This window comes from Sapajus apella, unplaced genomic scaffold (assembly GCF_009761245.1).
Source record: "Sapajus apella isolate SASKATOON/1434 unplaced genomic scaffold, GSC_monkey_1.0 scaffold2, whole genome shotgun sequence".
Taxonomy (NCBI): domain Eukaryota; kingdom Metazoa; phylum Chordata; class Mammalia; order Primates; family Cebidae; genus Sapajus; species Sapajus apella.
The window spans coordinates 27,215,820-27,229,860 of NW_022436942.1; the positions used below are offsets into that span (position 1 = coordinate 27,215,820).

At 53.1% G+C, this 14,041-nt stretch overlaps 1 protein-coding gene across 1 annotated transcript in view; it reads left to right on the forward strand.

Moving 5' to 3' along the window:
• Positions 1-4,292: 4,292 nt before the first annotated feature.
• Positions 4,293-14,041, forward strand: part of KMT2D (lysine methyltransferase 2D) — a 42,989-nt gene continuing 33,240 nt past the window's right edge. The window contains exons 1-11 of the mRNA XM_032294718.1: positions 4,293-5,509; positions 9,862-9,947; positions 10,198-10,324; positions 10,476-10,699; positions 10,811-10,920; positions 11,110-11,272; positions 11,609-11,774; positions 11,929-12,043; positions 12,158-12,315; positions 12,522-12,667; positions 12,806-13,877. Coding sequence (XP_032150609.1) covers positions 9,899-9,947; positions 10,198-10,324; positions 10,476-10,699; positions 10,811-10,920; positions 11,110-11,272; positions 11,609-11,774; positions 11,929-12,043; positions 12,158-12,315; positions 12,522-12,667; positions 12,806-13,877 — 2,330 coding nt within the window. The 5' untranslated portion in view covers positions 4,293-5,509; positions 9,862-9,898. The remainder of the gene's footprint in view (positions 5,510-9,861; positions 9,948-10,197; positions 10,325-10,475; positions 10,700-10,810; positions 10,921-11,109; positions 11,273-11,608; positions 11,775-11,928; positions 12,044-12,157; positions 12,316-12,521; positions 12,668-12,805; positions 13,878-14,041) is intronic.

Consider the following 14,041-nt stretch of genomic DNA (forward strand, 5'->3'; position numbering starts at 1 on the left):
AAGCCTCCTGAGTAGCTGGGATTACAGGCACGTGCCACCATGCCCAGCTAATTTTTTGTATTTTTAGTAGAGACGGGGTTTCACCATGCTGACCAGGATGGTCTCGATCTCTTGACCTCGTGATCCACCCGCCTCGGCCTCCCAAAGTGCTGGGATTACAGGCTTGAGCCACCGTGCCCGGCTAATTTTTGTATTTTTTAGTAGAGATGGGGTTTCACCATGTTGGCTAGGATTGTCTCGAACTCCTGACCTGAAGTGATCCATCCACTTTGGCCTTCCAAAGTGCTGGGATTACAGGCGTGAGCCACCACGCCCCGCCTTATTGTTGACTTCTGTGTATCTAGGTAGAGCTCAGAGCCAATATCTCCTTTTCCAAGGAGTGATGGCTGTGGTATTTGGTGGGGAATGTTTCTTCCTACCTTGTTCCTATTCCGTATTCCTCACTTATTAAGGACCTTTATCCTAAGAATTACTACTTGCCTTTCCCACTTTTCTATTCCACTGGGTTCCTCATATACTGAGTCCCTATTGGCAGCCACTCCCATCCAAGTTTGTAACCTTTCAAGATCCCCTTAACTATAGAAACAACACCCTCTAGTGGCCAGCCGCAACATGCTGACCTAGCTGTCTTCCTGGGGCCTTGGCATTTACTTGCAGGATGGGGTTTGGGGAGGAAGGAAGCCCCCCATTCCTAATGATGTAAGAATTGAGAAGGAGCGTTGAGGCAGAGACTAAAGTGTTGTGATTTGACTTCCCAGGAGTGTTGAGTAAAGTAAGAAATATTGCCGGCTGGACACGGTGGCTCATGCCTGTAATTCCAGCACTTTGGTAGGGTGAGGTGGGCGGATCATGAGGACAGGAGACAGAGACCATCCTGGCTAACACGGTGAAACCCAGTCTGTACTAAAAATACAAAAAAAAGTTAGCCGGGCATGGTGACACGCGACTACCTACTCAGGAGGTAGAGGTTCCAGTGAGCTGAGATCGAGCCACTGCACTCTAGCCTGGGCAACAGAGCGAGAATCTGTCTCAAAATAAATAGATAAATAAAAGAAAACAAATAATGCCTCTGGTGCATATTAGTCCCCCTGTGCTCCATGTCCCCATGTCTTTCATTGAAATGGCCGTTCTTTGCTCTTTTCTTTACTTTCTTTCTTTTTTAGAGACGGGGTTTCACTGTATTGACCAGGATGGTCTCGGTCTCTTGACCTCATGATCCACCCTCCTCACCCTCCCAAAGTGCTGGAATTACAGGCGTGAGCCACCGTACCTGACCTCTTTGCTTTTTTCATACCTTTAATCTTATGCTACTTTTCACACCTTTGGTGTTGTGCTACTGTTTTTTAGGTGTCAAAGGCTATTGCTTCTGCTTTTATGGACCTACTGCCTCAGTAGGATTGGTATTTCAGCTAGGAAAGTTTGGTCCTGTTTGCCTCCACTTTTCTTGATCCCCACCCTTCTACCAGCCTGAGAGGCTAACTAGTCTAATACCTCCTCCAAGGACATATAAGGGTTATTTGAATGGTAGGTACAGGGAAGGTACAGACCTCTTCCGACAACTGGGGGAGGCGAGGTACCCTGTCAGTGTACTTACCTGGGAAGGATGAACAAAACCTAGGTGTGATTTTTAGCTGTGACTTTGTCAATGCCTGGCTCCAGGCTTACAGCTGGGGATATGGCTTGTCATGCTGATTTTCAAAAGTTGTTTTTGCTTTTCTGATTCAGAATCTAAAAAGAAATAAGGGCTGCGAGAAGAAACATACTCCAAACAACAATCTCACTGGCTTAGGAGGTTCTTCTGGGAGGTCACCACCCTCTCCTTCTATTAAAATTAAGTCCTTTTGCACATCTGACTTAGGATACTCATTACAGGGGCCTACCTTCCTGCTGCCATTTTCAAGAGGTCTAGGGTAGACTTACCTAAAGTTTTCTAGAAATTTATCAATAAGTAATCTCAAGGCCTGGGGTCAGTAGTGATAGCAGTTAACAGCTCCTCAATTTAGCTGTGTGGCCTTGGCCAGTCACTTAACCTCTTAGAGCCTCCATTTCCCATTTATGAAGTGGGGCTAAGTGTGCTTTATAGAGTTGAGGTGAAAATGAAATGAAGTAATATATGTAAAGCTTACTACAATTCTTCACACATAATAAGTCCTTAAGAAATAGTGGGTGGTGGCCGGGTGCAGTGGCTCATGCCTGTAATCCCAGCACTTTGGGAGACCTTGGGTGGATGACCCAAGGTCAGGAGTTCGAGATCGGCCTGGCCAACGTGGTGAAACCCCATCTCTACTAAAAATACAAAATTAGCCAGGCATGGTGGCATGTGCCTGTAATCCCAGCTACTCGGGAGGCTAAGGCAGGAGAATTGCTTGAACCTGGGAGGCAGAGGTTGCAGTGAGCCAAGATTGTGCTATTTCACTCCAGCCTGGGGGACAACAAAGAGTGAAACTCCATCTCAAAAAAAAAAAAAAAAATGAAATAGTGGGTAGCTATCTGTGTTATTACTGGAGGTCTGGAGGTCTTTCTGGTAAGGGTCTGCCTCTCCCTGCCTCTGGGTGTAAAGCTGGGAGAGGCCTTCCATTTTCCAACTTCTGTCTGTTGGTTAACTTATTCTATTGTAACCAAAACAGGTATGGGGTCACTGCTGAAGTCTTTTTGCTCAAATAGGCATGAATGGTCAGTGTAGAAAACATGATGGGCATGTGTGGCTTGAAGAAGACAAACCTGGTCCTGATCCCTACTGAGTCTAGTCAGTAGGGATTAAGGTCTTCTGCACTGTTGAATATAAAAGCATCAAGTCACATATGGCTATTTAATTTCATTCAAATAAAAAGTTAATTTTCTGACTGGGCGCAGTGGCTTACGCCTTTAATCCTAGCACTTTGGGAGGTCAAGGCAGGTGGATCACCTGAGATCTGGAGTTTGAGACCAGCCTGTCCAACATGGTGAAACCCCATCTCTACTAAAAATACAAAAAATTAGCTGGGCATAGTGGTGGATACCTGTAATCCCAGCTACTTGTGAGGCTGAGGCAGGAGAATTGCTTAAACCCAGGGGCCAGAGGTTGCAGTGAGCTGAGATGGCGCCATTGCACTCTAGCCTGGGCAACAAGAGCAAAACTCCGTCTCAAAAAACAACAAAAAATACAAAGTTCCCTCCTTGTACCACCTGCATTTCAAAGTGCTCCAGAGCTACATGTGGCTAATGGCTACCATATTAGATAGTGTAGATTTAGTCAATTTCCATCACTGTAGAAAAGTTCTGTTGGACAGGATTGTAAACCCTTTCCCCACAAAGATGGCCTTTGGTCGAATCTGCTTGCCTCTTTCTCCACATCTTCTTTTAAAACATGTATTATTATTATTTGTAATCCCAGGAAAAACATGGCCTTTGGTTTGAATAATGGCTCAACTTCTCACTAGATGTAGTTCTGTGGGCAATCTTACCTATTGTAGCCCCAATCTTCATCTGTAATATGGAGATAATTCCATGTAACTCATACTGAAGGTGAGGAATAACTAAGAATATATAAAGTATCTGGACATAGTTAATTTGTCTCCTTTTGTCCACCCCATGTGTGCAGTTGATGCCCAAGAGGCATTCCAATCTTTTCTCATCCAGACTTATGGGGGGGGGCGGGCTGCCTGCAGAGTATGTTTTGGGATCTTGTCCAGAACAGCATTCTGGCCAGGTAGCGGCGAGGCTGGCTACCTCAGCTTACTAAAAAAGGGACATGGGTCATGAAGATCTGGAAGGACTGGAGGTGGGGGTGGGGGCACCCTGAAAAGGGAGGCTCTACATTTATGTTTCGATGGGGAGGTGTGTGTGGTGATTGTGTGGGTACCGACAGTCCTTCCTCACACGGGGGGCTAGAGTCAGAAGGAATGACTAGGGACTCATCCGGTTTTCTTCGGGCCCCCAAACGTGGCAAGAACCCACCCTCTGCAGCGCCAGGCGCCGTGCCTCACTTTCTCCATTTGCGGACTCCAGTTCCCAGGATGCTGAGCAGCAGCCAATCTCCTGGCCCTTCTTCCATCCCCCTCCCGGGAAAGATTGCCCCTGGCCAAAGCAAGAGGGCAGTTGGAGTTTCAGGGACCAATGACTGCAAGGGTATGGAATTAGAAAGCGGCCGAAGTCCTAGTTTCATCGCCCGGGCGGTAAATGAGGCGGCCACAGGGCCGGGGCAGAGGGGAGGGGGGCTTCGTTCCCACGTGTCTGCCCGGCTGCCGGCCCGGCGCGGTCGGGGTTAACCCGGAGCGGAAGGATCCCGCAGCGTGTGCGTAGAACTGCAGAGTCACAGCCTTTCCTCCGAGAGGGCGGGATCCCTCCGCTGCTCCGCTCCAACACAAAATAGAGCCGTCTCTTCTCCTTTCTCCCCGTCTCGAGTGGGGTGCCCCGGGCAAAAGGCCCCCCCGGATCTCGCGCCGGAGGCTTCACGAATCTCCACGACCGCTGCCCAGCTTTCGGGCCAGGAAATAGCCCCTTCGCAGGAACCACCCTACCGGCCGAACAGGAGGCGGAGGGGGGGAGGCGGAGCGGCGCCGCGCTGCACTACTTTCCTCTCCGGTTGCAAATGGCTGCCTCGTTCCCCACTTTCCGCTCAGTTTCCTGACCCCCCGGTGCCGGGAGCCGGGGTTGGGCCATGCACCTCTAAGCCCCCCGCGATCACAGCCAGCCGGGGGTCGAGGGGGTGCCACCGACCAGAGCCGGCCAGGCCGGGGGCGGGGCAGCTCCCGAGGCCAGAGGGGAAGGGAGGCGAGCGCAGGGCCTGGAGCGGCCGGAGGGGAGCAGGCAGAGGGTTCGCACCGCCCGCCCCTTCCTCTTCCTCGCCCACCTAGCCTCCTCCCTTCCCCGGGGGGAGCAGAAGGTGGGGGGCTCGAAGCGGCCGAGGGTGAGCGCTCGGGGTCGAGAAGCCCGGCGCTGGGTGTGTGTCAGGTTCAGCCCCGCGGCCCCGCCGGCCCCGCGTCGCCGTAGCTCGCGCGGCCCCGGGGCGCCGGCCGGGGCGGGGAGAGGGGCTCGGTGCTCCTGCGAGGGTCTCACGTTCCATCCGGGCCAGGCGCGGGGCGGCGCGGCATTCCTTCCGGGCTGCTGGGGAGGCGCCTCGACGTTCCATCTGGAGAGCCTCGACGTTCCGCCCGAGCCCGGCGCGGGCGGCCGGGGCGCTGGCCGGGCCCTAGGACTGAGAGGCCGCCCGGCGACGCGGATGCGGAGCCTGCTCGCCCAAGATCAAAGCCACCGGTGCTCTCTTTGTGTCCGCTCGGGATTCGCCGCCCTGGGGCTGTCCATGGAAACCTAAACTGCTGGAAGCTGAGGCAGAGAACCCCCTCTTTGGCTTCTTGCTGTTTTTTGTGGGGGGAGGGTGGCCACTCCGACCTGGATTTACCGTTCTTGGCCCCCCTAAGCCCCCCCGTGCGGGGGGCGGCTGTGATCGCTCTGGCGGTTGGAGGTCGGGGAGCGGCCCGGGCTCTGGCCATGTTCTCGGATGAGGATTTCTGGATCGCCCTGTGAAGAGGTGAGTGAAGTCCGCCCGGCCAGGGCCCAGAAAGGGTTGGACTGGGGGCATAGCCAGATGGACTATCTTAGCCGGAGCTGGCCTTTAGGTTGGAGAAGGGGGTGCCAGAGCTGGGGAGGGTTTCTTTGGCAGGGTCTGTCAAGGGAACCTGAGCTAGTCACCAGGGCAGAACTGAGGCCTGGTGTCTTGGGGTGTGCCTTTTTAAAGACTGGGGGTTCGGGGAACCACGGGACTTTGGGAACCTGGCCAGATAGCCTCTCCTCCTGTTTATTTTCGTGTTGGGGGAACTCAACTAAACTAGAACCCAGGCCCTGATGCCAGCACCAATCCCAGGCTGCTGCTTCTCCCCCCTGGGTTCCTTGTGGGCCTTGGGACAGAGCAACTTGGGATGGTGGGGGAGGGTGCCGCTGCCAGGTCAGACTTATGCCAGTTGGACTTTAAGGTTGTTACTACCGAGTTGGGCACGCAAAACAGCCCCTGGAAAACTCAAGGAACCCTAGATCCTTCACCAGGCCTTCTTTCACTAGGCAAAGGGAGGGTGTGTGGAAACTGACTAGTTGTGATGAAGGGGGTGGCTGGGGCAAGAAGGAGGCGGGGCTGGGGCCAGCTCTGGACCTGCTGTTCAACTTTAAACTACCCCTGCCTGGCAAAGTGACCCCAGTGAGGCCTAGTGCTGTCTTAGCCTGCTTTGCCTCCCCTCCTCTTGGGATGGATCTAATCTCCAGAGGATTATAGAGGAGGCCGTTGAGATTTTCTCCCTGCGAATGTAGGCTGCAAAAAATGGCTTTTGTCTCTTGCTTTCTCCCGGCCTGATATGGGGAGCTGGCTGCCCATGAGTCCCTGGCCAGTCCTGCAAGCCCCTCCCAGACTTCTCCAACCCTTTTTTGACTGGGGATTGTTAACTGGTTCTCTGATCCTGTACCAACTGTGCAGAATGGGGTGGCCCGTATCTTTCTGGGGGAGAAATGGCTTGATCAGAGCTCTTTTCTCCTGGAAACCAGTGATTCCACCCCTGGCAGAAGGTATTGGGGAGAAAGGGTGCCTGCAGCTTGAGCCCCAAGCCTCTGGGCCTTGCTTGGGCTTGGGACTGCCCTTCTCACACCTGTCATGCTGCCTAGCAGGGATTTGGCTGGTGCCTTTTGCTCCCTCACTCTGCCCCCTCCAACATACATACACTAGATTTGAGTCTGGTATTGGAAAGGAGAAAATAGAGGTTTTGCGTTTTAAAGAGCTTTGAAAGGTGAGAGGTAGCACAGGTGTGGTATAGTGAGGTGAGCTGTCAAGCCTGCTTTCCGTTCCTGCAGTCTATGGAGAGTCCCTCCTGTTTGTCCCCAAACAAGTTCTTTATATAAACTGTACCTTGTTCAGGATGAGCCAGGGACACAGTTCAGAGGGTCTGCATGGCCAGTGTTCCGTTTGGATCCATCTCAGAGGGCTGACCCAAAATGGGGGTGGGAAGAGGTGTGGTTTGAGTCTCAGGCTGGGAACCAGGAAGTCTTGAGTCCTACTGAAGAGCTGTTCATTGAAGGGCCTGCTTCAGCCTTACACCTCTCCAAGCCTCCATTTCCCCCTTGCCTGGGAAAATGGAGTGAAAGCTGTTGGTCTGGGAGGGAGGCGAGAAGGAGAATGGGTTGAGATAAATCCTTGTCCTCCTCTTTGCTGTTTTGGGCCTCTTAGGTATAGGACTGAGGGGTGCCAGCACAGTTTTACTCCCTAGCTCTGTACTTGCTGTCTGGGATCTTTAGTTCTATAGAGGAAGCCTGGCCAGACACTAGCCAAGTTTAGATCCAGGAAAAAAAATCCTGGGTGTGAATGTGTGTCTTTTTACTGGCTGTGAATGATGGGACTGGGGAACCTGGGGTCTTGGGATAACTTGGAATCAGCATTGGGATCCTGGACTGCAGGGATGGGGAAACAGGGACTGAGGGCTCAGGCTTTTTGGAGATGCCCCCTATTTTTGGTCCACTTGTATGACATTCTGTTTGCTTCTTAATCTTTCATCTTCCATGGCCCTGTGAATGGGGATCTGGCTTTGGAGGATGTTAGTACTATGTCTCTCAAGGCCAGATGAAGGTGGTTTCTGTACCTTCTTGAGCAGTACCAGCCTTACCAGCCTGAGAGGGCTGCGCTCGGGGGAGGGCTGAGGAATTTGTCCCTCTGGCCTTGTGTGAGGCACCCCTCCTCCTACCCACTGTATTATCATTGTTGCCTTTTAGTTCTTGCTGTTTGTGACTCTTTTGGCTTCAACTTTGAGAGCAGAGTGGGCAGAGGATCTTTGGGGGCATGTAGTGGTAAGATATAGTAAGATGCAAACAATTAGAAAACTTTAAGGGCGCCAGGCGCGGTGGCTCACTCCTGTAATCCTAGCACTTTGGGAGGCCGAGGTGGGTGGATCACCTGAGGTCAGGAGTTCAAGACCAGCCTGGCCACCATGGTGAAACCCCCATCTTTATTTTAAAAAAAAAAAGAAAGAAAGAAAAAGAAAACTTTAAGGGCTCCTTGGACCTTCTGGGTGTGGTTAGGCCTTGAATGACTGAATGGAAGAGGAGCATGGCTGCTGCCGTCACCTCCACCTTCCACTTCCCACGGGTAGCTTCTAAGGACTCCTTGAAGTTCTGGAGCAGCTTTTCTGTGAGCCGGCCAGATGACCCACCCTGCTTTCCTTTCAGGTGTGGTTGTGTGGCAGGTTTGGGAAAGAGAGATGACTTGGGAATGGGGATGATGTGTATCAGGTGATGAGTTACTTTCTCCAGTATGTTCTGAAAGTGTTAGGGGAAAAAGTAATTTTCTTTCCTATGACATGTCTCCATAGGGGCATAGCCAGTATCTGGAAATAAAGGGTGAGTTCTGGGCAGGAGGAGTGATATTGTGGAATTAGGGAATTGATTTACTCATTTGGGGCACCTTTGAGGGTTCCCTCTGTCTCATTTGCCCCAGTCATTCATCCCTAAGTGGCTGGCTGGGGTATTTGCCTTCTATCTTGGGAGGAGGGGGTTGTCCTTGCAAAGGTTGGTGTGGTCACTACGGTTAATCGAGAAGAATGGAAAAGGCGAGAGATGAATTTCTCAAACTTTGATTGTTTAGAGTTCTGTTTTAAGGATTTCCCCCACGTCATCACTACTTTATCTAGGAACACTGTATATGTTCTCTGATTAAGAGAAAGGGTCTACACTTCCCACCACAAGCTGCTGGCACCTATCCCTTTCTCCCTCCTTCTATAGGATCCCTTTCCTATTCCTCATGTCTAATTCTTTTTCTCCCGCTGTGCTTAATTCCCTCTGAGATCTAGGAAAATAATGCCCAAAGGTGTAAGTCTCAACTTTTTTAGGTATAACTATAGTTTCATTTGGCTTTGATACAGCCACGAATTTCTTAGAAGGGACAAGGGACCGTTATTCCCCACCCCCATGTATGTGTGTGGAAACCCTGCTTAAGGGAAGAGGAAGGAAGCTACTCTGCTCTGCTGTGCTATGTCCTGCCCTGTTTAGAACTCCTCTGAGTGGCTTTATGCTTCCTGAGACTACAACTCCCAGCATGCTTAGCCTCAGGCCTGGCTACACATGCTCAGTATCTCTCAAGGTCCACTTCTGTTAACTACTAGAGATATCTGAAGAGGAAGGGCAGTTGATGTCGCTAAGGGCAACGACCTGAGACCTTCAGGCTGGGTGAGACCCTGAGCTCAGTTAGGGCAGGGTCCAGGCATTGGTCTGAGCTGGATTTGCGTTGGAAGTGGGTGGAAATTAGGGAGTTTCTTCTTTTGTGATGGTGATGTCCTCGTAGAAACAAGTGGTGGTGGGGGAGATCCATCCATAGCTAGGCTTTAGTTCCAATAGTGTGTTCCATCTCTTGCAGTGCCTCAGACTGTGCCTCTGGGAGAAGGATTTTGGCTGGACTCAGGCTTCCTGGGTCATGACTGCCCCTGGGTTGGCACTGACTGGTCTCTGGAATGATAGCTTACTTGAGACCTGAGGAAAAGGTGTGGGGATAGGGCTCACCAGAAGCCAAAAACCCAGAGGCAAGGCAAAGAGCAGTATTAGGTATAAATGGATTTGCTTCTAGTTGGATGCTATGGCCCCAGGAACTCTTACAGAGGAGGCTGGAAGTGGGAAAGTCAAATGGACCCCCTGACAATCTCTCCAGAGTGTGAAAAGAGGGTATGTGTTTATCTTGGGAGGAAGTAGGCAGTGGGGGTACAGGTTAGGGAGAATGACTTTCCTTGTCAGTATTGGAGTTTGTAGTATGGCTTTGCTCTGATGTCTGGAGGGTCTGGATGCCTTCTTCCTGGGATTCTGGGAAAAGTGCTTCTTGGGAAGACTTACTAGGCATATAGATCTCTCTCTTGGCACCAACAGGTCTCCCCGAGAGGGCCCTGCCCAGTCGGAGAGAGGGATGGACAGCCAGAAGCTGCCTGGTGAGGATAAAGATTCAGAACCGGCAGGTGAGTAGGACAGATTCTGTGTTTGCTTTTAGATTTCATGGGCAACCTTACAATTCTGGTCCTGGCACAAGGATGTGAGCTAAGTCTATGCAGTAGATAAATAATGAAACAACTTTGTTCTTTGGGACAACAGTTGAAATACCATCACTTTGAGCCACTGAGGGTTTTGGATAATCTCATGCTTCTGGTGAGTGGACTTCGTATTAAATAGGGATGATGGCTGACACATGCTGTTTGTCTGTTTATTCAGCTGATGAACCTGCAGCTTCTGAGGACCCAGGTGCCACTGAGTCAGACCTGCCTAACCCACATGTGGGGGAGGTCTCTGTCCCTAGTTCTGGGAGTCCCAGGCTTCAGGACACTCCTCAGGACTGCAGGTAACTTGTTTGAGGGCACATGAAGATTTGATTTGAGAGTCTAGGGCTTTCAAGAAGAGGATTTAGGAAAATGAGTGTTGGGGAAGCATGGGCATGCCAAATCATAGGGTTGCAGGGGCCTGGCGTGGTACTGATGCTTATGTGTCCACAGTGGGGGTCCATTGCGGCGTTGTGCTCTCTGTAACTGCGGGGAGCCCAGTCTGCACGGGCAGCGGGAGCTACAGCGCTTTGAGTTGCCATTTGATTGGCCCCGGTGTCCAGTGGTGTCCCCTGGGGGGAGCCCAGGGCCCAATGAGGCAGTGCTGCCCAGTGAGGACCTATCACAGATTGGTTTCCCTGAGGGCCTTACACCTGCCCACCTAGGAGAACCTGGAGGTGAGTGAGGGGAATGGGGCAGGAAATGGGATAAGGGCTGGGTAGTCCTGAGCCAGCCAGCCTCTTTTTGTTAACTCTTTCCTTCCTGTTTACCTCTTCCCACCTGTAAAGGGTCCTGCTGGGCTCACCATTGGTGTGCTGCGTGGTCGGCAGGCGTATGGGGGCAGGAGGGCCCACAACTATGTGGTGTGGACAAGGCCATCTTCTCAGGGATCTCACAGGTGGGGCTGGGGCCAGAGGATTGCATAGGTGAAGGGCAGGGCTGCTCTTGCAGAGGATGGACAGGGCTGGTGGGCTTCTGTGAGTCAGGGTGGAATGAGAAGGACCATGGGTATACTGGGGCAGAACTAGTGCCTGAACTGTTTCTCTGGAGAGAGCTGGCTGACGCTGAGCCTTCTTCACCCTGGCAGCGCTGCTCCCACTGCACCAGGCTCGGTGCCTCCATCCCTTGCCGCTCACCTGGATGTCCACGGCTTTACCACTTCCCCTGTGCAACTGCCAGCGGTTCCTTCCTATCCATGAAAACACTGCAGCTGCTATGCCCAGAGCACAGTGAGGGGGCTGCACATCTGGGTGAGAAGTCCTGACCTTTGGACATAGCGCCAATGAGAGACCAAGTGTGCCTTGGATTTTTGTACTCTGCAGAGCACTGATCAAAGCATAGAATTATATACTGTTGGTCTGCCCCATTAAAATAGTTGTGAATTTTGTGAGCACCAGAGTTTTGCCTGTCTCATTTTCCACTGTGTTTCCAGTGCCTAGAACAGTAGCTGGCAGGCGTTGGGCAGGCACTCAGTAACTTTGTTATTTGTTCATTCTGTGCCCGTGGAGCGCCTGTTGTGTGTTCAGCACTGTGCTGAGGCTTTCAGGGAATCCATAGCTAACCTGTGCTGTCTCTATCCCCTGCAGAGGAGGCTCGCTGTGCAGTGTGTGAGGGGCCAGGGGAGTTGTGTGACCTGTTCTTCTGTACCAGCTGTGGGCATCACTATCATGGGGCCTGCCTGGACACTGCTCTGACTGCCCGCAAACGTGCTGGCTGGCAGTGCCCTGAATGCAAAGTGTGCCAAGCCTGCAGGTAGGAATGGAAGGGCAGGAGGGAAGTCTTAGGCACATCACAGGTTAGGGTTGAAAATGAGGGCAGTTGGAGAAGGCCTCTTAACATGAAAACAACAAAAAAGAAAGGAAACGAGGGCAGAGAGGACATTGTCACGTTCCCTGTGCCCCTGCAGGAAACCTGGGAATGACTCTAAGATGTTGGTTTGTGAGACGTGTGACAAAGGATACCATACCTTCTGCCTAAAACCACCCATGGAGGAACTGCCTGCTCACTCTTGGAAGTGTAAGGTGAGTGTACCCTGATTCTGCCTCCTACAGCATTCTCTGTCTTAGCAAGGCCTGTACTTTCCTTCAGTCTTTGCTGTTTGACCGATGCACGTTTTGCCCACTTCCTTCCCCTAGGCATGCCGGGTGTGCCGGGCCTGTGGGGCAGGCTCGGCAGAACTGAATCCCAACTCGGAGTGGTTTGAGAACTACTCTCTCTGTCACCGCTGTCACAAAGCCCAGGGAGGTCAGCCTCTCAGCTCCGTTGCTGAGCAGCATACCCCTGTGTGTAGCAGGTAAGCAGTGTGGACTGGCTGAGATTGGGCTGGCAGATTGAAAGGACAGAGGTTGGCAGGGGCCATGTTAAATCAAGTGGACTTTTGAGAGGAGAGCTCCAAGGTGGGCAGTGCCATCCACAGCATTCTTGCCTCGCCCCAGTGTGCTCTGTAGGATTTGTTAGCTGGTGAGAGCCACAGTGCCTGCTCCCCTGTACCCTCTGCAGATTTTCACCCCTAGAGCCCGGCGATACCCCCACTGATGAGCCCGATGCTCTGTACGTTGCATGCCAAGGGCAGCCAAAGGGTGGGCACGTGACCTCTATGCAACCCAAGGAACCGGGGCCCCTGCAATGTGAAGCCAAACCACTAGGTGAGTAGGGTTTGAGGGTCCCTGAAATTCATCCCCTTTTATTCTGTGGCAAGAGACAGTTTCTGCGTTTCCCCAGACCCTGCACTTTCTGTGGAGTAGATCTGAGCTAGATAGGAGCACTGTGTGTTGTGTCTGCAGGGAGAGCAGGAGTCCAACTTGAGCACCAGTTGGAGGCCCCCCAAAATGAGGAGATGCCACTGCTGCCCCCACCTGAGGAGTCACCCCTGTCCCCACCACCTGAGGAATCACCCACGTCCCCACCACCTGAGGCATCACGCCTGTCCCCACCACCTGAGGAATCACCCACGTCCCCGCTTCCTGAGGCATTGCACCTGTCCCGGCCGCCAGAGGAATCACCCCTCTCTCCGCCGCCTGAGGAGTCCCCTCTGTCTCCCCCACCTGAATCATCACCTTTTTCTCCGCTGGAGGAGTCGCCCTTCTGTCCACCGGAAGAGTCACCCCCATCTCCTGCACTCGAGACGCCCCTGTCCCCACCACCTGAAACATCACCCCTGTCCCCACCATTTGAGGAATCTCCTTTGTCCCCGCCACCTGAGGAATTGCCCACTTCCCCACCACCTGAAGCATCTCGCCTGTCTCCACCGCCTGAGGAGTCACCCATGTCCCCTCCACCTGAAGAGTCACCCATGTCTCCACCACCAGAGGCGTCTCGTCTGTTCCCACCATTTGAAGAGTCTCCTCTGTCTCCTCCACCTGAGGAGTCTCCCCTCTCCCCACCACCTGAGGCGTCACGCCTGTCCCCACCACCTGAGGACTCACCTATGTCCCCACCACCTGAAGAATCACCTATGTCCCCTCCACCTGAGGTATCGTGCCTGTCTCCCCTGCCTGAGGTGTCACGCCTGTCTCCACCGCCTGAGGAATCTCCCTTGTCCCCACCGCCTGAGGAGTCTCCCATGTCCCCTCCACCTGAGGCTTCACGGCTTTCCCCACCACCTGAGGATTCCCCCACATCCCCACCACCTGAGGACTCACCTGCTTCCCCACCACCGGAGGACTCACTCATGTCCCTGCCGCTGGAGGAGTCACCCCTGTCGCCACTACCTGAGGAGCCGCATCTCTGTGCCCGGCCTGAGGAGCTGCATCTCTGCCCACCGTCTGAGGAGCCACACCTGTGCCCCCAGCCCGAGGAGCCCCATCTATCTCCGCAGCCTGAGGAGCTGCACCTGTCCCCCCAGCCGGAGGAGCCACTGCTATCTTCGAAGCCTGAGGAGCCACACCTGTCCCCCCAGCCTGAGGAGCCACACCTGTCCCCCCAGCCTGAGGAGCTGCACCTGTCCCCCCAGCCTGAGGAGCCACAGCTATCGCCACAGCCTGAGGAGCTGCACCTGTCCCCTCAGCCTGAGGAGCCAC